Genomic DNA, 20,551 nt, shown 5'->3' on the forward strand with positions numbered 1-20,551 from the left:
CCTATGACCAACCTCTTGAGGATGAAAATCAACCAACTGAAGACAAAAGTCTCTAGTTTACAGACTTTGTTGTCACATACCAATGCAAGCCAGAGGCAGATCTGCTATGAAATCACAGCCTGCAGCGAACAAACTACAGCCTCTCTCAAGGGTGATCCCAAGCAGAAGCAGAATTTTTGGAGAAGCAAAAACCTCACACTGGGCAGACATACATGTAGTATTTTTCATTGTCCATTTTGCTCAGAATGAGATCAGGACCTACTCTGCTTCCTGAGTGGTTGTAAATGGTCTGGCTAGCTGTTCAGAGACCATAAAGAGCTAGATATCAGGTCTAGAGACAAGGACAGTTGGCAAGAATGGTCCAGAGCTGAGACTCTTTGTGTTCCAGGTGAATTCTCACAAGAGAGCCCCACACCAGAGAAGTTCTTAATGATAAGAGAGGATAGAATGGTTCACTTAAGGATTGCCAGTTGTGTTTCTTCTCCAGGCAATCTAGAGCCAGGGTCACAAAGTCAGAAATGCACACGTGTCCCGTAGGAACCATAAACAAGGGACGAGGATGTGGTGAAAGACGGCAGAGGATGGCTGGAACTGCAGCAACCTAGAGAGAGTATATTCTATCTTCAGAAAGCAGCTTTGAATCTGCCATGTTGGGATGTGCATGCAGTGTCGCCAGGCCGTCCTTCAGTTCTTCAAGAAAAGTCACAAAGCAAAATTTTTGGATGAAATTTCCTGATTTTTAAGACGCCATGAGGGCCAAACACCCAAGTCTCTGGATACATTTGGTGCGAAAACTATCACTTGGTGTGTCACTTGGTCTACCATCGCTAGGTACTCAAAACAAAACAAAACAAACAGTGGCAAGGACGCAGACTACATATTGACTCAACTATACAGACTTCTCCTCACGAGGCTCTCACTCCTGAAAAACACCACATTTGCCAGCGTAACTGCCATTTCTTCTGCTGCTAGACATTGAACATATTACAAAACCCATCAGATCTTGGTGGACGGTTGATTAGTTAGGGCTCTTTTATCATCCAGGAGGCGTACACTGTACTCAGAGACAGAGATATTCACTCGACATTTGGATGCAATTTTTTCTATTGGCATCACTATTGGTAGACTTATTTAATGCTTTATGCTAAGCCCCACAACTTTTTCTCTAACTAAGGAATTGATTCCACAGTAAAGGAAATAAGTCAATGGGATGACTATTATGGTTTTCATGGGTCTTAATTTGTACCCTCAAGCCTAAAAGGAGGCTAGCCTTATATGACAACAGATCGATCAATTATCGAAGGCTCTCATACTGCCTTTTTGGACACAATGCTCTCTTCCAAAACGTGGTTTTAAAACTGTGGGATCCCAGTTTTGGGGGCTCCTTACTGACTCAGTCAGTAGAGCATATACCTTTTGATCTCAGAGTTGTGAGTTTGAGCTCCACATTGGGCGTAGAGCTTACTTAAAAAAAAAAAAATGTAGTATGTTTTTTATACCGTCTACAGTGCTTTTTTCTCCTAAAGCTAAAATACCCAGGTCAGAAATAAAAGTAGAAAAGGAAGAAGTACTTGTCATGATATGATGTTTAGTGATTGTTATGGATTGAATGGTATCCACTATGAAGATGGTAACGTCCTTAATTCCCCAGTACTTGTGAATGTGATCTTATTTGGAAAAAGAAGCTTGCAGATGATCAAGTTAAACAAGGTCATAAGCATGAGCTCTAATCCAATATGACTGATGTCTTTATCAAAAGGGGAAATTTGGAATACAGGAACTCTCATGTACAGAGGGAAGATGATGTGATGTCATAGGGAAAATGCCTTCTACAAGCCAGGAAATGTCTGAGGCTATCAGAAGCTAGGAGAAAAGCGTGAAACAGAGTCTCCTTCACAGCTCCCAGAAGGAATCAATCCTGCTGACACCTTAATCTCAGACTTCTAGTTTCCAGAACTATGAGACAATAAATTCTGTTGTTTAAGCCACCCAGAAGTGGTACTTTGTTACAGCAGCTTAAGAAACCAATTCAAGGGATCCCTGGGTGGTGCAGCGGTTTGGCGCCTGCCTTTGGCCCAGGGCCCGATCCTGGAGACCCGGGATCGAATCCCACGTCGGGCTTCCGGTGCATGGAGCCTGCTTCTCCCTCTGCCTATGTCTCTGCCTCTCTCTCTCTCTCTGTGACTATCATAAAAAAAAAAAATTCAACAACAACTAAATAAATAAATAAATAATAAATAATAAATAAAAGAAAATTTAAAAAAACCTAATTCAACGACCTATTCTCATGTTTTTGTTTTTGCTTTTTTGCTTTTTTTTCCTTGCAATTGTCTTTTGCTCATCTAGAAATTGGTAAATCAAGAAGAAATGCATTCACTATGGGACCCAATATATTTCCCACTGAATTAGAAACTGAGACTGCTAGTTCTTTATTCCTGTTGAAAAATTTTGAAAGATTACGCTTGTATGACAATAATCAAGGCAAACTAGTGTTGTTGCCATGTATAAATCAAGTCTAGAAAGAGTGTTGCTCCTTCAAGATGACTATTGTATACAAATAGAAATTGTGAAAGAAGAGATGGATACAATATCTAGAGGTGGGAACAGGCTCAGATCCTTCCTGACCAAGAGTGTAGTTCATCTCGGAGATAAGACAACAAAATTAAACATAAGGCAACTGTGTGAAAGCAACAGACATGTGAGTTGGGGAGTGAAGGAGGAGGTCATAAACACCAGCTCCTGCTCAAAAGGAAGACAGGTCGCCCTAAAGTACTTGTATTCTTTTGCTTGTCTTTCTAGTATTATTAGTTTTTGGATTTCATCCATAAAGCAGAGCAGAGCACATTGACATGGGATTATGAGAGAAGGAGAGGAAGTAGGAACATCAGCCAGTGACAGTAGACTAAGAAATGGTAGCCTTGAGCCTTCCTCTTTGGGTGTGGTGACTAGAATCTATTAAGGAGAAGGTCCTTTCTACTGTACGTTAGTTGTTTGCCTTATATTAAAAATAAATACATTATACTTGAAATATCTCCAAATGGTGTTTATGGAGAGGGCATGTGTGTATGTTGTCCAGCCAATCAGTACAATGCATAGACTTCTCTTATTTCTGCTTCCTTCGCAGCTTCCATTCCTTTGTGGGGGCTGTCAGTCACAGGACTCCAGGGATACATTAAACCAAAACAATCAATTCCTCTCTTATGGGAATTTCAGTCATGGGCAGGTCCACCCAGGACTGGAAGGTAGTTAGAACCCAGTCATCTGATGGCAGCTCCTAACACAGCGAGCACATGAGTTCCCACTATACAGATCACCAAGATGCCTAAGTCCCTGTCATCCACTGGCCTAGTTATTCAGCATGCCATTCAGTAGTCTTCCAACAAATCCACTCAGCTTCCTTCCTTCCTTCCTCCCTTCCTTCCTTCCTTCCTTCCTTCCTTCCTTCCTTCCTTCTTTCATTATTATTGCTTGAGGCTAAAGAATTTGATATATGTATCATCAGGCTTCTTATTTCTTTTATTGTAATATGTTGAAAGTTTAAATATAGATCATTTAGCTATAAAGAGGACACTGAACTTGGTGGATAGAAAAGGTCTATTATGAAGCATTACAACGTATCCTGGCATAGAATTGATGGTAAGAGAATATGGCACAAGGTATCATTGCTGCACCAGAAATTGTCTCTAACTCTTCCTAACCTTAATAAAATCTCTCCATCAGTGCAACATTTTGAACTCTAAAATAGAGGGCATTTTAAAAAGACAGGTAGATAAATGATGAAAGGAATAATTAGAGAGAAAGAAGGAAATTAAGAAGAGAAAGTAAATATGAGTCGGTAATGTCAAGAGTAGACCGGACTCACCTAGAAATGGAAGTCAAGATGGGATCAAACTAGCACAGACTGAGTACATCCCCTTTCTCCTATTTCTCTTCATCGCAGTCCTTAGTGGCAGGTGATGGAATATGTAGACAGTATATATTTTAAATCTATCTCTCTCCCCCTTTCTGTCTGTCTCTCATATTTATTAAAATATAAGACATTATAAAAATATCTTTCGCATATGTAAATGTCTTCAAAGTCAGTTAACATCTCTGACCAATTCATTACTGTTAAAATGAAGAAGTTACACTGGATAGTTTCTAACAACTCTCAAAACTAAAATTGTGATTTGTAAATCTTTTCCTTTAAATAGCAAATACATTTCTATTGACTAACCAATGAATTATAGGTCAAATATTTAGAATGCTAATTCTATCTCAAATGTAAAACCTTAGGGAGTAAAAACATTCCATCTGTATCTCTGTTTCCCCATCAGTTAACCAGATATGATTTTTTTTTTAAGATCTTATTTATTTATTCATGAGAGACACAGAGAGAGAGAGGCAGAGACCAAGGCAGAGGGAGAAGCAGGCTCCCTGCGGGGAGCCGGATCCGGGACTCGATCCCAGGACCTGGGGTCACGCCCTGAGCCGAGGGTGGATGCTCAACCACTGAGCCACCCAGGCATCCCCAGAGAAGTTTTTTAATACAATTAAACTACTCATACTCTTAAAAATAAAGTCAATATAGGGCCAAGTATTCTTTATGTCATATATTTGTACTATTATTTCCTCTCCTCTATCAGTGTTTATGTGTAACAAGTGTGTTTCTTCACATATATGGTTTGATTACATCACATCTAATACGCACAGGCACATACATCATTTCAACTCCATCTAGATTCAGTAAAAATGTAACAATTCTATGAAAAGAAGAGGTTTAGCACATTCCCGTGATGAGAAGTAGTGAATGTGGAAGGCTACTTCTGCCTCTTTCCGGTTGCCGGGCCAACATCTGATTGTTCTAATGAACCATATAAATAATGAATTTGTGCACGTGGTCCACATACAGGCTTCATGGTAGTGGTTTGAACAGCAAAGCAGCTATTAAAGCTCTTTAATATCAGATCAGCAAATGATGTTTTGACGTTGAAGTTAGAATTTCAAAACACCTCCTTCATCCTGATCAGTAACTAATTCAAACTAGCGAAATATTAGTAAATTCCTACTCAATTCTCCTAAAATTACCATCTCTGAAAAGTTTCCACAGGCGCTTTAGTAGGCAGCCTAAAAGTTTTTGCAATTCAGAGTTTATCTCTCCCATGCCATTTCCTGAAAATAAAACGTAGCACAAGTAAGCAGTTTAAATCAATAACCGTGCCTAAGCTTTGGAAACAAATTAACTGGCAATCAAAATGTACTAAAATGCCGTGATAGCCCTTGTACACTCTCCTGCCTTGAATCCACCTATGGGAACATAAAGAACTGGCAATACAATGATAAAATACAGAGAATTCGTGCCACGACCTCAGAGCTGTGACAGTGTCAGAAATACTTAGTACAAAATGACCTGAGAAGCACACCGGTTAGCGGTCCTGATTTCAAGGTCAGAAAACGACATCTGCCTGCCGCTATGCAAACCAGCAGGGATCCTAAAACAATTGCTTTGTCAATGTTGAGATAAGCGCGCTCGGCTCAAAGTCCAGAAATTGCAAAAGGGAGGCAAACTGCAGCCAGGGGTGCGGGGGGGGGGGGCGGCCGCCAGCCCGGGGACACGCGGTGGCCCTACGCCCCCGCCGCTCCCGGGGAGCGAGCGCCCGGCCGGCCCCTGGGGACTGCGGAGGCTGGGGCGGGCCGGCGGCGGCGCCACCGCGCAGCGAGAACTGCCCCGGGCCTGGAGCCATGCGGCCAGCAGCTCCTGCCCCCGCCGCTCCTGCCCCTGCAGCCCCTACAGCTCCTGTAGCTCCTGCCCCCGCCGCTCCTGCCCCTGCATCCCCTGCAGCTCCTGCAGCTCCTGCCCCTGCCGCTCCCGCCCCTGCAGCTCCTGCAGCTCCTGCCCCTGCCGCTGCAGCTCCTGCCCCTGCCGCTCCTGCCCCTGCAGCTGCAGCTCCTGCCCCTGCCGCTCCTGCCCCTGCCGCTCCTGCAGCTCCTGCCCCTGCAGCTGCAGCTCCTGCCCCCGCGCCCCCCGCGCCCCGTACACCGCCCGCAGGCCCGCGGCTGCGGCCCCCGCCGGGGAGGCGGGGGAAACTTTCCGGCGGCTGCAGCCCCCGCGGAATCCTCCGGCTCGGCTGCCGCGCGGTGGGCGCCGGGGAGCAGGGACGGCGCGGCCGGCTACTCACAGTTGGCCTCGGAGACCGGGAGCACCAGGACCAGGCACGCCAGCAGCGCCCCGCAGCGCCCAGCCAGGAGCTTCATCGCGGAGCGGACGGCGGGGGGACCGGGGCGGCGGCGGCGGGGACCCGGACGGACGCGGGGACCCGGACGGACGGACGCGGGGACCTGCGAGCCCGGGCGCCGCTCTCCGAGGACTGCGGGGCGGCGGCGCCTGCGAGCCAGCGCTCTGCCCAACAGCGGGCGCCGGGGGCGGGGGGACCGCCCGCTCCCAGCCCCCAGCCCGGGAGGGGAAGTGATAACGAGGACATTTCCAGGAAGCTTTTCGAAGCTGGGGGCAGGGCTCAGGGGGCGTGTCGGAGGCCTGGTAAACACTGTCGGGACATCCCGCGTCCTCGCCCAGGTTCGCTCCGGTCTCCGCGCGGAGCCCTCCCAAGGGTCGGGGACGCGGACGGGGTCGGGGACGCGGATGGGGACGCAGACAGGGACAGGGACGCGGGCGGGAACCGGGACCGGGGACGCGGATGGGGACGCGGACAGAGAAGGGGACGCGGGCGGGGACTGGGACCGGGAAGGGGACGGGACCTGGACGGGGACGCGGATGGGGATGGGGCCGCGGACGGGGACGCGGACAGGACCGGGATGGGTACGGGGACGAAGGTGGGACGGGGACGGGGACGGGGTCGGGGACGCGGATGGGGATGGGGACGCGGACCGGGACGGGACTGGGATGGGGACGGGTACGCGGACCGGGACGGGGACGCGGACGGAGACGGGGACGCGGACGGAGACGGGGACCCGGACCGGGACCCGTACCTCCAGGGAGCTGGGGCGAGAGGGAACTCTGAGGACTCAGGACCGCGGTCCAGGTTCCGAACGAACGATCGCGCAGGAGATGGAGACATTAATCAAGCCTAGAAGCCAGTGACTCCAGGAAGGCCTCAGACGAGAGATAATGGGAGCAAATGGGATAGTTGTGATCATCCACATTTTTCTTTCGTTCTTGTATTTATGGTTAAAAAAAAAGAAAAAAAGAAAACCCAAACCTATGGCCAAAAAAAAAAAAGTTCTGAGAAAAAAATGAGAATGTATCAAATTCCATCACCTTCGAACAGCTCATTTTTTTTGCGATATGACCTCCACGTGTTGTGTTCAGACATGAACATTTGTAATGTTACGTAATAGTTAAGGCTGCATGTGGAGCTAAAATGCCTGATTCAAATCTCAATACTTTTATCACTTACTCATTCTGTAACTTTAAGCAAATTGCTTAACCTCCCTAAGCCTCAGTTGTATCTCCAGGATAATAGTGGGTTTTCATGATGTTCATGTAAGGATTTAAAAGATAACACATGTGAAGCCGTTACTGGGCGTTCAGTAATAGTCCTGAAGGCATCTCTACTGTTATCCCGTCTAGAGTTTCTGCCCAAATGAGCCAACCGCCTGGTTTCCTTTGTGTGTGAGTGATAGCCCGCGGGCTGACCCTCCGGGAGGGTCTCTTCCAGCTCCAGCTGCCTGTGGTTCTGGGACCCAGCTGAATGGAAGGTGATATTAGAGTCACTTTTTCTGATAAGAACACTTGCGAAGGAATTACTGAATGATTCCCTTTTTGAGATTCTTTTCCTTCTTGCTCTGACTCTACCAAGACAAGCTATTCGCCAGTTTAACCCCAACCCCCAAGTCATTTAATTGTAAATATGATTCTAATCTCTGTAGAATTGTTTGATGTGCTAACAATCATAGCATTAAACAAAATGACCTTTAAGTACTATATTTAAATTTAATTTAATAATTAAATTTATTTATTTAATAAATTAAAATTTATATTTAAATTTAAATACACTTAAGCTAGGAGTCTTTCTTCTTTTTTTTTTTAAGATTTTATTTATTTATTCATGAGAGACAGAGAGAGAGAGAGAGAGAGGCAGAGGGAGAAGCAGGCTCCATGCAGGGGGCCTGATGTGGGACTGGATCCTGGGACCCCAGGACTGCAGGACCACATCCTGGGCCGAAGGCAGTCGCTAAACCGCTGAGCCACCCATGGATCCCCAGCTAGGAGTCTTTCAAGTAAAGGCTCAATTTGGGAATCTCCTTATAAATCTCAAAATTTCACAAGGAGAGAGAACTTCCAAAATCACAAATCAATAACATTCATAGCTATCTCCAATATCCCCAATATAAAAAAAGAATATACAAAATTTGAAGAAGGAAATCTTAGAGAGACATGAGTTACCCAAAAGAAAAATCTTGCTCTCCTGAAGACTTCACTTTAAAGTGATTATCTTTTTAATACCGTAACTGTGCATCACAGCGTCAGTAATTTGTCAGTGATGAAAAATTGTGTATCCTACCTCTACTGTAATGTCAGACTTTGAAAAATCAGTTACTGAGATTTTATTTTGTTTTTTTTTTTTAATTATTTATTTATGATAGTCCCAGAGAGAGAGAGAGAGGCAGAGACACAGGCAGAGGGAGAAGCAGGCTCCATGCACCGGGAGCCCGACGTGGGATTCGATCCTGCGTCTCCAGAATGGCACCCTGGGCCAAAGGCAGGCGCCAAACCGCTGCGCCACCCAGGGATCCCGGTTTGCTTGTTTTAAAAGGAGTAATTTCCATTGTTTTACCTTGAGAATGTTACTTTGTTAAATGGTTGCAAAATGGATCAGAGCAAGGAAAGATTAGAAAACAAGTTACAGGGATCGGGCTCCCGGTGCATGGAGCCTGCTTCTCCCTCTGCCTGTGTCTCTGCCTCTATCACTCTCTCTCTTTCTGTGTGACTATCATAAATAAATAAAAATTAAAAAAAAGAAAAGAAAAGAAACCAAGTTACATTTATTCAAGAGAAAAGATGGAGATGCAGAGGATGGTGGGAATGTATATTAGTACAACCACTAGGAAACTGTCCTCCCACATTCTGCAAAGCATTATTCACAGTAGCTGAGATATGCAACCCACTACCTAAGTCTAATCAGTGGATGAATGGCTGGGAAAATGTGTGATACACAGATATATAGATAGATAGATATGGTTATCTCACAGTCAGGTATGGCATTTGGGCATTATGCTAAGTGAAATAAGTCCCACAGAGAAAAACAAAAACTGTGTGGAATCACCTATATGTAGAATCTAAAAGAAAAAGAAAAGGCCAATTGGTAGAAACAAAAAATAGAATGGTGGTTGCCAGTAGCTGGGAGTAAGGAAATGGGGAGAAGTTGATAAAGGGTATAAAAACTTTCTATAGTTACGAGCAAGTTCTGAGGATCTAATGTCCAGCATGGTGACTGTAGTTAATTATATCATATTCTGAAATTTGCTAAGAGAGTAGACCTTAAGAGTGTTAAAAAAAAAAAAAAAGAAAGAAAGAAAGAAAGAAAGAAAGAAGGAAAGGTAGCAGTGTGAGGTGATGGAGGTGTTAATTAACTGGATTGTGAGAATCATTTTTACCATGTATACACATATTAAATCATCATATTGGGGATCCCTGGGTGGCGCAGCGGTTTGGCGCCTGCCTTTGGCCCAGGGCGCGATCCTGGAGACCCGGGATCGAATCCCACGTCGGGCTCCCGGTGCACGGAGCCTGCTTCTCCCTCTGCCTGTGTCTCTGCCTCTCTCTCTCTCTCTCTCTCCCTATCATAAATAAATAAAAATAAAAAAATAATAAATCATCATATTGTACATCTTCTTATACTACAATGTTGTCAATTGGGATCCCTGGGTGGTGCAGGGGTTTGGCGCCTGCCTTTGGCCCAGGGCGTGATCCTGGAGACCCGGGATCGAATCCCACGTCGGGCTCCCGGTGCATGGAGCCTGCTTCTCCCTTTTCCTGTGTCTCTGCCTCTCTCTCTCTCTCTGTATGACTACCATAAATAAATAAAAATTAAAAAAAAAACAATGTTGTCAGTTATCACTCAGTAAAGCTGGAAAGAGAAATCAAGTAACATTTAGGATACTAAATAATCCCTGGAGGATTAAATAAGAGTTTTAGCTAGAATGATGATAGCAAGATTGTTTTCATTATCCAGAATAAACTAGATTACACTATGGTGAAATAGCCTCGGAATTACAATGTTTAAAGATAAGTGTTTATTTCTTACTCATGGGAATTACACCGTAGGACTTTCTGGGCAGATATCTTCCGGGTGTTGGTTCAGCATTCCATACTGTTTTGATTTTATAGTATTTCAAAGTTAACACAGTCTCCCTCAATTTCCACTTCACTTACATTTCACTGGACAAAGCAAGTCCCATGACTTCTAGAGGGTGGGAATAACTATCTCATATGTTTGTAAAAGGAAAAGAAAACTGAAAATACCATGCACTTCCTACGTCTACCAAACCACTTAATGTATTGGAAAAACTATATTCAACTTAGTTAATTAACAGACCGACTGTACTTTGGCACCTGAAATGTTTGGTATTGTATCATTCTCAGGGGAGACATGAAGTAGAGGTGAGGTTGAGTACATTTTTTGGGGTTAAAAAGGAGTGTTGAGTGTAGTTCCAGAAATGCTGGAGGAATATCTGCATGGTGAGTCCCTTCAAGCACAGGAGTAGTAATTGGATTCTCTGAGAGAACACGTTTTTGAAAAGGGAAACACAGAGGAAGGTCAGATCTTGGAGAATACTCATGAGAAGCTGAAGGAGGAATGACTAATGAGATCAGAAGAGGACCAGAATAGTGCACAATTGTGAAGAGCCAAGGAAGGAAAGAGTTTTAGAAGAGTTAACTGTATTAAATGTATTAAGTGATGAAGAAGAAAATGAGACCTGATTTGGTTATTAGGAAGATATAAGTTATGTTTAAAAAATGTGTTTTGAGTAGTTCAGTGGATGCAGAACCCCAATCACAGTAAATTGATAAAAAGAGTGAACAGGAAAAAAAAATAGTGCTGTAAGGTTTTTGTGGTAAACCACAAGTTTAAAAAATTGGATTGTGAAAGTAAAGACTCAGCAGAATAGTACCAATCGTTTGATAGCTAAGGAGGAATTGTGGATCTTTCCTGCCTCGCCTTCTTAACTCCCTCTCCACCCTGGAAATTGTAGCCAAAGATCTTGGGAAAAAAATGGGGAACTATATATTTCACATGTTGGATCAAGAAGAAATAATCAAAAGAACACGATTTCAGAAAAGTTGAAAAATGACGTTTGTCAAAGTTGCAGGGAAGTGGTTAATCTTGGGAAAGATGAGATAGATGTCTTCAGATATTAGAAAATGAGAAAAGAAACAGATAACAGTGAGAAAAGAAAATTCGTGAAGGTTTAATCTAACTTTCTTCATTAGCACTGTAAAATAGAAGTATTATTGTGTCTGGACAGGACATTCTGGGCAGAGAAAGCACCCGGCACTGATGGAAGGGCAGATTCAGTTAGGAAAACCAGTAGAGGCCATGAAGCCATGGCAGCTGGAAAGAAATTTGAAGTTATCAAGTCAGGACAAGGAAAACAGTGAACACGATCCCTAGCAATTTGGAGAAAGAAGTAGGAAGAATATATGGAATATATGCCACAGATATTTTTGAGACAGGTGACACCAACTTCAAAATCTGCTATGATTTGTTAGACACTGCACTTAAGCTTTATTTCTCTCATATCATCTTCTTAGCAACCTGGCAAAATAGGTATTTTCATCCCCATTTTGTAGATGGGATACTTGGGTCCAGAGATGGTGAGCTGTAAGTGATGTATATGAGTTGAATCAGGCTTATATGAACGAGTAAACAACAGAGAATACCTTTAAAACTAAATCTGTTGTAGCCCCAAACCATTATTTTCCCCTGGATACACTGGGCGTCCCAGGGCCCTCTCTCCTTTTACCAACATTCGAGAAAAATGTATTTAAATAGAAATGGATTCCCCAGCTTCAGAAACATCCTGGAGAGCCCCTCCCCCCAGAGTCGTGGTGTACCTTGTACTAGGAGTCTGATTTACCTTCCTAATAAAGACCTGGCTGTGGGGTACAAAAAAAGAAAAAAAAAAAAGAAAAAGAAAAAGAAAGAAAAAGAAAAAGAAAAAAAAGAAATGGAATGGAATGGACACATGGGTCCTTACATATCATGTGTGTATTTCTACCCCCTCTACAGGAATGTACTTGTTATTTGTTTTCCAAGAAAGTAAAAAAATAAAAAGAAAGGCAGATACTATGTATCCCTGTAAATAAAATTAAACACATCACAAAACAGGCATCAGGTAACTCTCCATCTTGTAGAAACCAGCTAATATTATCTAAAAATCCTAGAAAAAACATATATCAATGGCTAATACTTGGGACGCCTGGGTGGCTCCGTGGTTGAGCGTCCACCTTCGGCCCAGGGCGTGACCCCAGGTCCTGGGATCCAGTCCCCATGGGGTCCCCGCAGGGAGCCTGCTTCTCCCTCTGCCTCTGTCTCTGCCTCTCTCTCTCTCTCTCTCTGTGTGTCTCTCATAAATAAATAAAATCTTTTAAAAAAATGTTAATACTTGTTATGTTTGCGTGGTGAATGTGAGATCTTATTTTGTTCATCTTATTCCTCTTTCAGTATTTTTCACATTGTCTACAACGAACACATTATTTCTTTTGCAATCATAACCCCCCCAGTAAATATCATACGATTCCATTCTACATTTTTGCTGCCAAACAGCAATAAACACGCAGATGAAAACGGCCCTAGTTTTCCTCCTCGTCGCTGGTTTGTAAGGAGCCCAGTGTGCTGTGCGGCGGTTCGGCGCCCCAGTCTGCCAGAATCCCAGAGGATCCCCAGCTCCGTTTCATCAACCAAATCCCAGGAGCCCTGAGATCTTTGGACGCCCGCCGGGGTTAGAGACAGACCAGGACAGCCCCGGCAGCACACTTTGCACGGGTTTGCACAGAGGCCTTGCCCACTACGCGTGGGGCATTTCTCACCTCCTCCGCGGACGCTCCCGTTGCCTAGTAACGAGAACGCCCTCCCCGCCCCGCCTCCGCGGGGGAGAGGCTCGCCCTTCAGCCAATCAGAGGCCCCGCCGGCGCCGCCGCGCGGTGATTGGGGGAGTACGTGGGCGGTGCCTGGGGCGGGCCTTCCGCCCTGGGGGACGTCAGCACGTCGACGCGGGGGTTTTCTGTCGGCCGGCTCCGCTCGCCCGGCTGGGGTCCGTGTGTCTGCGCGTCGGGCGGGCTGTGCCGGGTGGGGGGGCCGTGCTTCGCTCGCGGGCGGGCGCGGGGACCCCCAGCCTTGACCTCCCTCCCGACGTCTCGGCCTCAGAGGTGCGGCGGAGCGGCTGCGGCCCCCCGGGGACTCGGCCCGGGGCAACCACGGCCCTCGCCGCTCGGGGCTCGCATGGGAGGCGGCGGGAGGTGCGGCCGGGCATGTTCAGGCTGATGGCCAGTTGCTGCAGCTGGTTCAAGCGCTGGCGGGAGCCCATCAGGTAGGCGGGGCCGGGACGGGGGCGCCGGGGGGCCCGTCGGAGGGACGGGGTGGGGGCCGGGACGGGGGCGCCGGGGGGCCGGTCGGAGGGACGGGGTGGGGGACGGGACGGCGGTGCGGGGGAGCCCGTCGGGGGGACGGGGTGTGGGGACGGGACGGCGGCGCGGGGGAGCCCGTCGGAGGGACGGGGTGGGGGACGGGACGGCGGTGCGGGGGAACCCGTCGTGGGGACGGGGTGGGGGACGGGACGGCGGTGCGGGGGAGCCCGTCGTGGGGACGGGGTGGGGGGACGGGACGGCGGTGCGGGGGAACCCGTCGTGGGGACGGGGTGGGGGACGGGACGGCGGTGCGGGGGAGCCCGTCGTGGGGACGGGGTGGGGGACGGGACGGCGGTGCGGGGGAGCCCGTCGTGGGGACGGGGTGGGGGGACGGGACGGCGGCGCGGGGGAGCCCGTCGTGGGGACGGGGTGGGGGGACGGGACGGCGGTGCGGGGGAGCCCGTCGTGGGACGGGGTGGGGGACGGGACGGCGGTGCGGGGGAGCCCCTCGGAGAGACGGGGTGGGGGACGGGACGGCGGTGCGGGGGAGCCCTCGGAGAGACGGGGTGGGGGACGGGACGGCGGTGCGGGGGAGCCCGTCGGAGGGACGGGGTGGGGGACGGGATGGCGGTGCGGGGGAGCCCGTCGGAGGGACGGGGTGGGGGGACGGGATGGCGGTGCGGGGGAGCCCGTCGGAGGGACGGGGTGGGGGACGGGATGGCGGTGCGGGGGAGCCCGTCGGAGGGACGGGGTGGGGGGACGGGACGGCGGTGCGGGGAGCCCGTCGTGGGGACGGGGTGGGGGGACGGGACGGCGGTGCGGGGGAGCCCGTCGGAGGGACGGGGTGGGGGACGGGACGGCGGTGCGGGGGAGCCCGTCGGAGGGACGGGGTGGGGGACGGGACGGCGGTGCGGGGAGCCCGTCGGGGGACGGGTTGGGGATGGGACGGCGGTGCGGGGAGCCCGTCGTGGGGACGGGGTGGGGGGACGGGACGGCGGTGCGGGGGAGCCCCTCGGAGAGACGGGGTGGGGGTCGGGATGGCGGTGCGGGGGAGCCCGTCGGAGAGACGGGGTGGGGGTCGGGATGGCGGTGCGGGGGAGCCCGTGGGGGGGACGGTGTTGGGGACAGTACGGCGGCGTGTGGGGAGCCCGTCAGGTAGGCGGGACTGGGACGGGGGGCGCGGGGGGAGCCCGTCGGAGGGACGGGGTGGGGGGGGACGCGGTGCGGGGGAGCCGTCGGGGACGGTGGGGCGGGACGCGTGCGGGGAGCCCGTGGGGGGGACGGTGTTGGGGACAGTACGGCGGCGCGGCGTGTGGGGAGCCCGTCAGGTAGGCGGGACTGGGACGGGGTGCGGGGGAGCCCGTCGGGGGGTCGGATCGGGACCGCGGCGCGGGGGGAGCCCGTCGGAGGGAGCGGGTTGGGTACTGGACGGGGGCGTGGGGGGAGCCTGTCGGGGGCAGGGTGGGGGACTGCGCTACAGGTATTAAGATTCAGCACCTGCTACTCGATATTCATCCATTTAGGTGAACACTACTAGGAGTCCACGAAAATGATGCTTAACACAAAGAAGCCTTAAGTGTGTTACTCCTTATGAATGATGTTGACTTTTTAATAGTTCTGCTTTGGAATTCGGCCAAGGGCAAACTGTAGCACAGTTTTGTTTTTCTTGGGGTGGGACAAAGGTGAGGCTGGGCAGAGCAATACCTCAGAGGTGACGTGTCTTTCTCAGTAGGTCATCTCAAGGGGTGCGAGAGCTTGAGAGGCCCGTTATCCTGGTGTTAAGTCTGACCAGGGCTGTGGCTATGGCTGTGTCTGCCAGATTGCTCAGTAGTGTTTCTGAGTCGAACAGACTCCTATCTAAATCTTAGGAGTTTTGGCACTTTCCCTCTGTCAAGTGTGGATGCTTTTTGTCTTGCAGCATTTTGAGAAAAAGATGTATGCGAGTCTCAGTGCTTGCAGGTAGCACTCAGGAAATGATACTTCTGATCTCAGGAGACAAGTGCCTACTGGTCAGTTACCCACCTTTTATGCTTCATTTTATGCCTCTCAGTGTAGATACTAATTCTGGTGGCTGTGTTCTTTATTCCATTTTTTCCCATTTCCCGGTGAGCTTCAGTTGTTCAGCGCTTTGCCAGAGATCACAGAGAAAACTTCTGGGATACAAGAATAAACCTAAATTTTCATCCCAAAATTTATCGTTCAATTTTATTACCAAAAATATAAAATCACATTCTCTTTTGTCTTCACAGCCTTGCTTCTGTTCTTCTTTTAGTATGTGAAGATGCCCAAACCTCTCTTACCTAAAAAACAACCCAAATAAATGTTTCCTATTGCTGCTGTAACAAATTACTATTAACTCTGACTGAAAACAACACAAATTTATTATCCTACAATTTTGAGGTCAGAAGTCTCAAATGGGTAAGGAGGGTTGCATACCTTCTAGAGGCTCTAAAAGAGAATCTGTTTTTCTTTGCTTTTTCTAGCAAAAAAAAAGTTTGCCTGCAGTTGTTGACTTGTGACTCCCTTCTTCCGTCTTCAAAGCCATTTGCATAACAGGTGTCTTCTCTGATCTTTTATCAGGACTTTGAAGAGGCCCTCTTCTGAGGACTCTTGTGTTTACATCAGGTCTGCTCAGTACTCCCGAGATAAGCTCCGCACCCAAGGTCCTTAACTTAATCGTGTCTGTAAGATTCCTTTTGCCATGACAGGTTCCAGTAATGAGGTTGTGGACACTCCAGAAGCCGTCACACTGTGTCTCCCTAAGGAACAACCCTCTGCCCCTGCAGCCTCCACCTTTCCCTTCCCTCTTAGCTGCACCCCAGCAACAGTTGGCCATGGATTACTGATCCTTTCCCGACTCTCTTCCTCTCGTGCATCCCTTAACGTCCTGCGTTTGAAGACCCCAGTGGATTCTTTCCAATCTCTTGGCATCGTTTGCCACTGAAGACCACTCTCTTCTTGAAATTCTCTGATGTATTTTTCCTGAATTTGGAAATTTTTACCTTTCTGCCTGTTGTCTTTTCTAGTTGCCAGGTAGCCCTTCTTCATCTCACTCTCAAGTCTTCCCAGGATTCTGTCTTCAACTCTCTTTTCTGTGTATTCTCCCTTTATGGGCCATTTTACCTCATATGGTGACTCTAGCGGCCACTTAAACATTGACTCTCACGTCCGCATTTCCAACACAGAGACTCATCTGCCCCTTGAAGATTTACATGATCCTATTCCACCAGAATGCTCAATCCCAGCACATCCACAATTGAGCTTATTTTTATCCTCTCTCATTTCCATGCTGACTTGTTTCTGCCTTGCCTTTACCCAGGTCGAGCGGAGAGTAATCCTACGTACCTCTTTGTGCTTTGTTCTCTCAAATCAAGTCTTTTGGTTTCTACCTGCTTATACCACTTGTATGTCTTACACTCTTTTAGCCTTTCCATACCCACTGCTCTGTTTCAGATAAAATTTCTGTTATTTCTCTCCCACATTTCTTTGACAGACTTTTCACTATTCTCTGATTCTCTACACTGTTGTCAGTGGTCCTTTTTCCTTTTTTCTCCTGTCCAAATTCTTCATGCCAAATTTGCCAGACTTAGTTCTGTAGTCCTCCATCCCTCACCAAATGCCCTTCTGTTTTTGGTTGGCTGTTCCTGATCATTCCTCACATGCCTGTTGGGAGATTCTTTCTTTCGGGACACTTTCTTTGAATTCCATCTAGATTCTTTACCTTTTCATTGTATTTGCTTAGCACCCTGTATTTGGCTCTACTTATCCATGTATTGTAGTAAAATGTTTATTTAGCCCTTCTCGCCAGTCCTCCAGAATGGCTTGTGGACAGGAGCTGTTGTTATTTTAAAGACATTTGAAAGGAGTTCATGTTTATTTTTATCTAAAGGTGATGAATGTTTATGTAGAACATTGAAAGCACAGTTAGGCAAAAAAGTGGCTTATATTAGTAATTCACAATCTCACCCCCAAAGATTTACATTTTAGTGTAGAATATCTTACGTACCAGTAAATTCCCTTTTTATTGTGGTATAAGTGACATAGAAGATCCTATTAGTTTCAAGTGTATGTCATGATTATTTGATATTTTTATCCATTACCAAATCATCTCCATGGTGAGTCTAGTTAACCATCTGTTACTATACAAATTATTAAAGTATTACTGACTATATTCCCTATGGTGTATATAACACCCTCATGACCTATTTAACTTATAACTGAAAGTTTGTGCCTCTTAATCCCCTTCACTTATTTCATCTCTCCTTCTGTGGTAACCAACAGTTTGTTTCCTGTCTCTTGTAAGTCTCTTTCTGTTTGGTTTGTGTATTTGTTTTTTAGATTCCACAAATAAATGAAAGCATATGGTATGTATGTCTTTCTCTGACTTATTTCACTTAGCATAATACTCTCTAGGCTTGTCCATATTGTTGTAAATGGCATGGTTTCATTCTTTTTTAATGGCCAAGTAGTATTCCATTGTATATCTATATACCACATCATTATTCATCTATTCCTGCACATTTAGGTTGCTTCGTTATCTTGGCTATTGTAAATAATACTGTGATGAACATGGAGGTGCATGTATCTCTTCAAATTGGTATTTTTGTTTTCTTCGTATAGATACCCAGAAGTAGAATTAATGGGTCATATGGCAGTTCTCTTTTTTATTTTTTTGAGGAACCTCCATACTCCATATGTTTTCCATAGTGTTTTCCATAGTGGCTGTTTTCCATTTACATACTGCACCAATTTACATTCCCATCAGCAGTATATGAGATTTCCCTTTTTTCCACATCTGTACCAACACTTGTTATTTTTTGTCTTTTTGGTAATAGCCAATCTGACCAGTGTCAGGTGACACTGGTTATAGTTTTGGTTATAGTTTTGATTTGCATTTTCCTCATGATTAGAGACATTGAGCATCTTTTCATGTGCCTGTTGGCTATCTCTATGTTTTCTTTGGAAAACTGTCTGTTCAGGTCCTCTGCCCATTTTTTAATCAGGTTGTTTTTTTGAGTTGTATCAAGTTATTTTTTTAAGATTTTATTTATTTATGAGAGACGGGGGGGGGCAGAGACACAGCAGAGGGAGAAGCAGGCTCCATGCAGGGGGCCCAATGCCGGACTTGATCCCAGGACCCCAGGATTACTCCCTGAGCCAAAGGCAGACCCGCTCAACCACTGAGCCACCCAGGTGCCCCTTGTCAAGTTATATATTATCCTAAGTTTTGTACATTTGGGATATTTATCCTTTATTTGTTGTATGATTTGCAAATACCTTCTCTCATTTAGTAGGTTGCCTTTTTTGTTGATGGTTTCTATATGTGTAAATTTTTAAACAATGAAGAAATAATAGAGTGTTATTTTACAGCTTCTTTTAATTTATTTTTACTTTAATCATAATTAACATCTTTTTGTATCATTACATGTTTTCCATGAATTATCTTTTCAAGTAGTGTGTTGTATAGATTGACCAAGGTATGTTTAATCATTCTGGTTATTAAATGTTTAGAAAATTAAAATTTTTTTCACTCTTATGAACAGTGCTTGGGTGGGCACCGTTCTGTAAATATTTTTGGAAATGAGATTAGAGATCAACTGATGAGAGCAAATGAAAAAGTTTAAGGGAAAAAAAAAGAAAAAGAAAAAGTTTAAGGTATTTGGTGTGTATTGCCAAATTGCGTTTCAGAAAGACTAAAAAAATTGTTACTCCTACCAGAAGTGTATAAAAATGCCTTTTCCCCTCAAAAAATGAGAGTCATCGCTTGTTTGTTTGTTTTTTTTTCAGGTTATGGGGAAAATGCTATCCGCATTAGTTTCTGTTTTCTTGATTCCTAGTAAAACTGTTCTTCCCTTGGACTTTCATATTTCTTCTTTTGGGACTTTCCCAATGATTTCCTTTGCTGTATTTCTCTTGGGTGAAGTGCATTTTCTTACTGAGCTTCCTTCCTTCCTTCCTTCCTTCCTTCCTTCCTTCCTTCCTTCCTTCCTTCCTTCCTTCCTTCCTTTCCTTTTTTTTTTTTTTTTTTTTTTAAGATTTTATTTATTTACTTGACAGAGAGAAAGACTACAAGCAGGGAGCAGTGGCAGACAGAGGTAGAGGGAGAACCAGACTCCCCCGCTGAGCAGAGAGCCCAATGTGGAGTTTGATCCTGGGATCATGACCTGAGCTGAAGGCAGACACTTAACTGAGCCACCCATGTGCTGCCTTACTGAATTTTTCTAAAACAGATTTTAAATGTATATAGTAGTAATCATTTCTCTGTAGTGTATATTGCAGATATTTTTCTTCTATTTGTTATGTTTGTAAAGTTTTTGTTGATGTTTGAAGCATAAGCATTTAAAAATTTTTTATTCAAATACACCACTCTTTTAGTGTAATAATTGAATTATATTCCATTATATGTTTCCAGGATTATATTCACCTATACTTTTTTCCTAGTACTTTTCATATTCTAATTTATAACATTTAAGACTATTGACATTTCTTTTGTGTATAGGGAAAAGCATGTATCCTGGGCACAGAACCCAAGCCATGGTGCTCAGTATATTCTAGACCTTGTAAGTGGGTCCTCACCCTTACATATTGTCATCTACATACTCTGAACTCCTATTATTTATGCCAATAGCATCTAGTTGATACAATAGAAGCATATAAAATATGATAGAATATGCAAGAGTTGAAAGATGATTTCCAAGATTTTTAGCAAGAATAGAAGGCAGGAAAAAAAAAAAAGAATAGAAGGCAGGAGTTTTGATGGGGGTATAATTTTACTGGGATATTGAAGGAATTTGTATTTCTTTCTTTCTTTCTTTTTTAAGATTTTATTTATGAGAGAGAGAGAGAGAGAGAGAGGCAGGGAGCCTGACGTGGGAATCGATCCCGGGTCTCCAGGATCAGGCCCTGGGACGAAGGCGGCGCTCAACGGCTGAGCCACCCGGGCTGCCCGGAATTTGTATTTCCTAGGCTTTCCAGGAACATGAA

The 20,551-nt window shown here is 46.1% G+C and overlaps 2 protein-coding genes across 4 annotated transcripts in view; one reads left to right on the forward strand and one right to left on the reverse strand.

The window, feature by feature from the left end:
• Nucleotides 1-6,389, reverse strand: part of PROS1 (protein S) — a 65,727-nt gene extending 59,338 nt beyond the window's left edge. The window contains exon 1 of the mRNA XM_055342304.1: nt 6,159-6,389. Within this exon, the coding sequence (XP_055198279.1) occupies nt 6,159-6,234 (76 nt within the window). The 5' untranslated portion in view covers nt 6,235-6,389. The remainder of the gene's footprint in view (nt 1-6,158) is intronic.
• A 6,845-nt stretch (nt 6,390-13,234) lies between these two features.
• Nucleotides 13,235-20,551, forward strand: part of ARL13B (ADP ribosylation factor like GTPase 13B) — a 62,687-nt gene continuing 55,370 nt past the window's right edge. For all 3 annotated transcript variants that reach the window (XM_055342201.1, XM_055342210.1, XM_055342215.1), the window contains exon 1: nt 13,235-13,530. In XM_055342201.1, coding sequence (XP_055198176.1) covers nt 13,472-13,530 — 59 coding nt within the window. In that variant the 5' untranslated portion in view covers nt 13,235-13,471. The remainder of the gene's footprint in view (nt 13,531-20,551) is intronic.

This window comes from Nyctereutes procyonoides, unplaced genomic scaffold (genome assembly GCF_905146905.1).
Source record: "Nyctereutes procyonoides isolate TBG_1078 unplaced genomic scaffold, NYPRO_anot_genome, whole genome shotgun sequence".
Taxonomy (NCBI): Eukaryota; Metazoa; Chordata; class Mammalia; order Carnivora; family Canidae; genus Nyctereutes; species Nyctereutes procyonoides.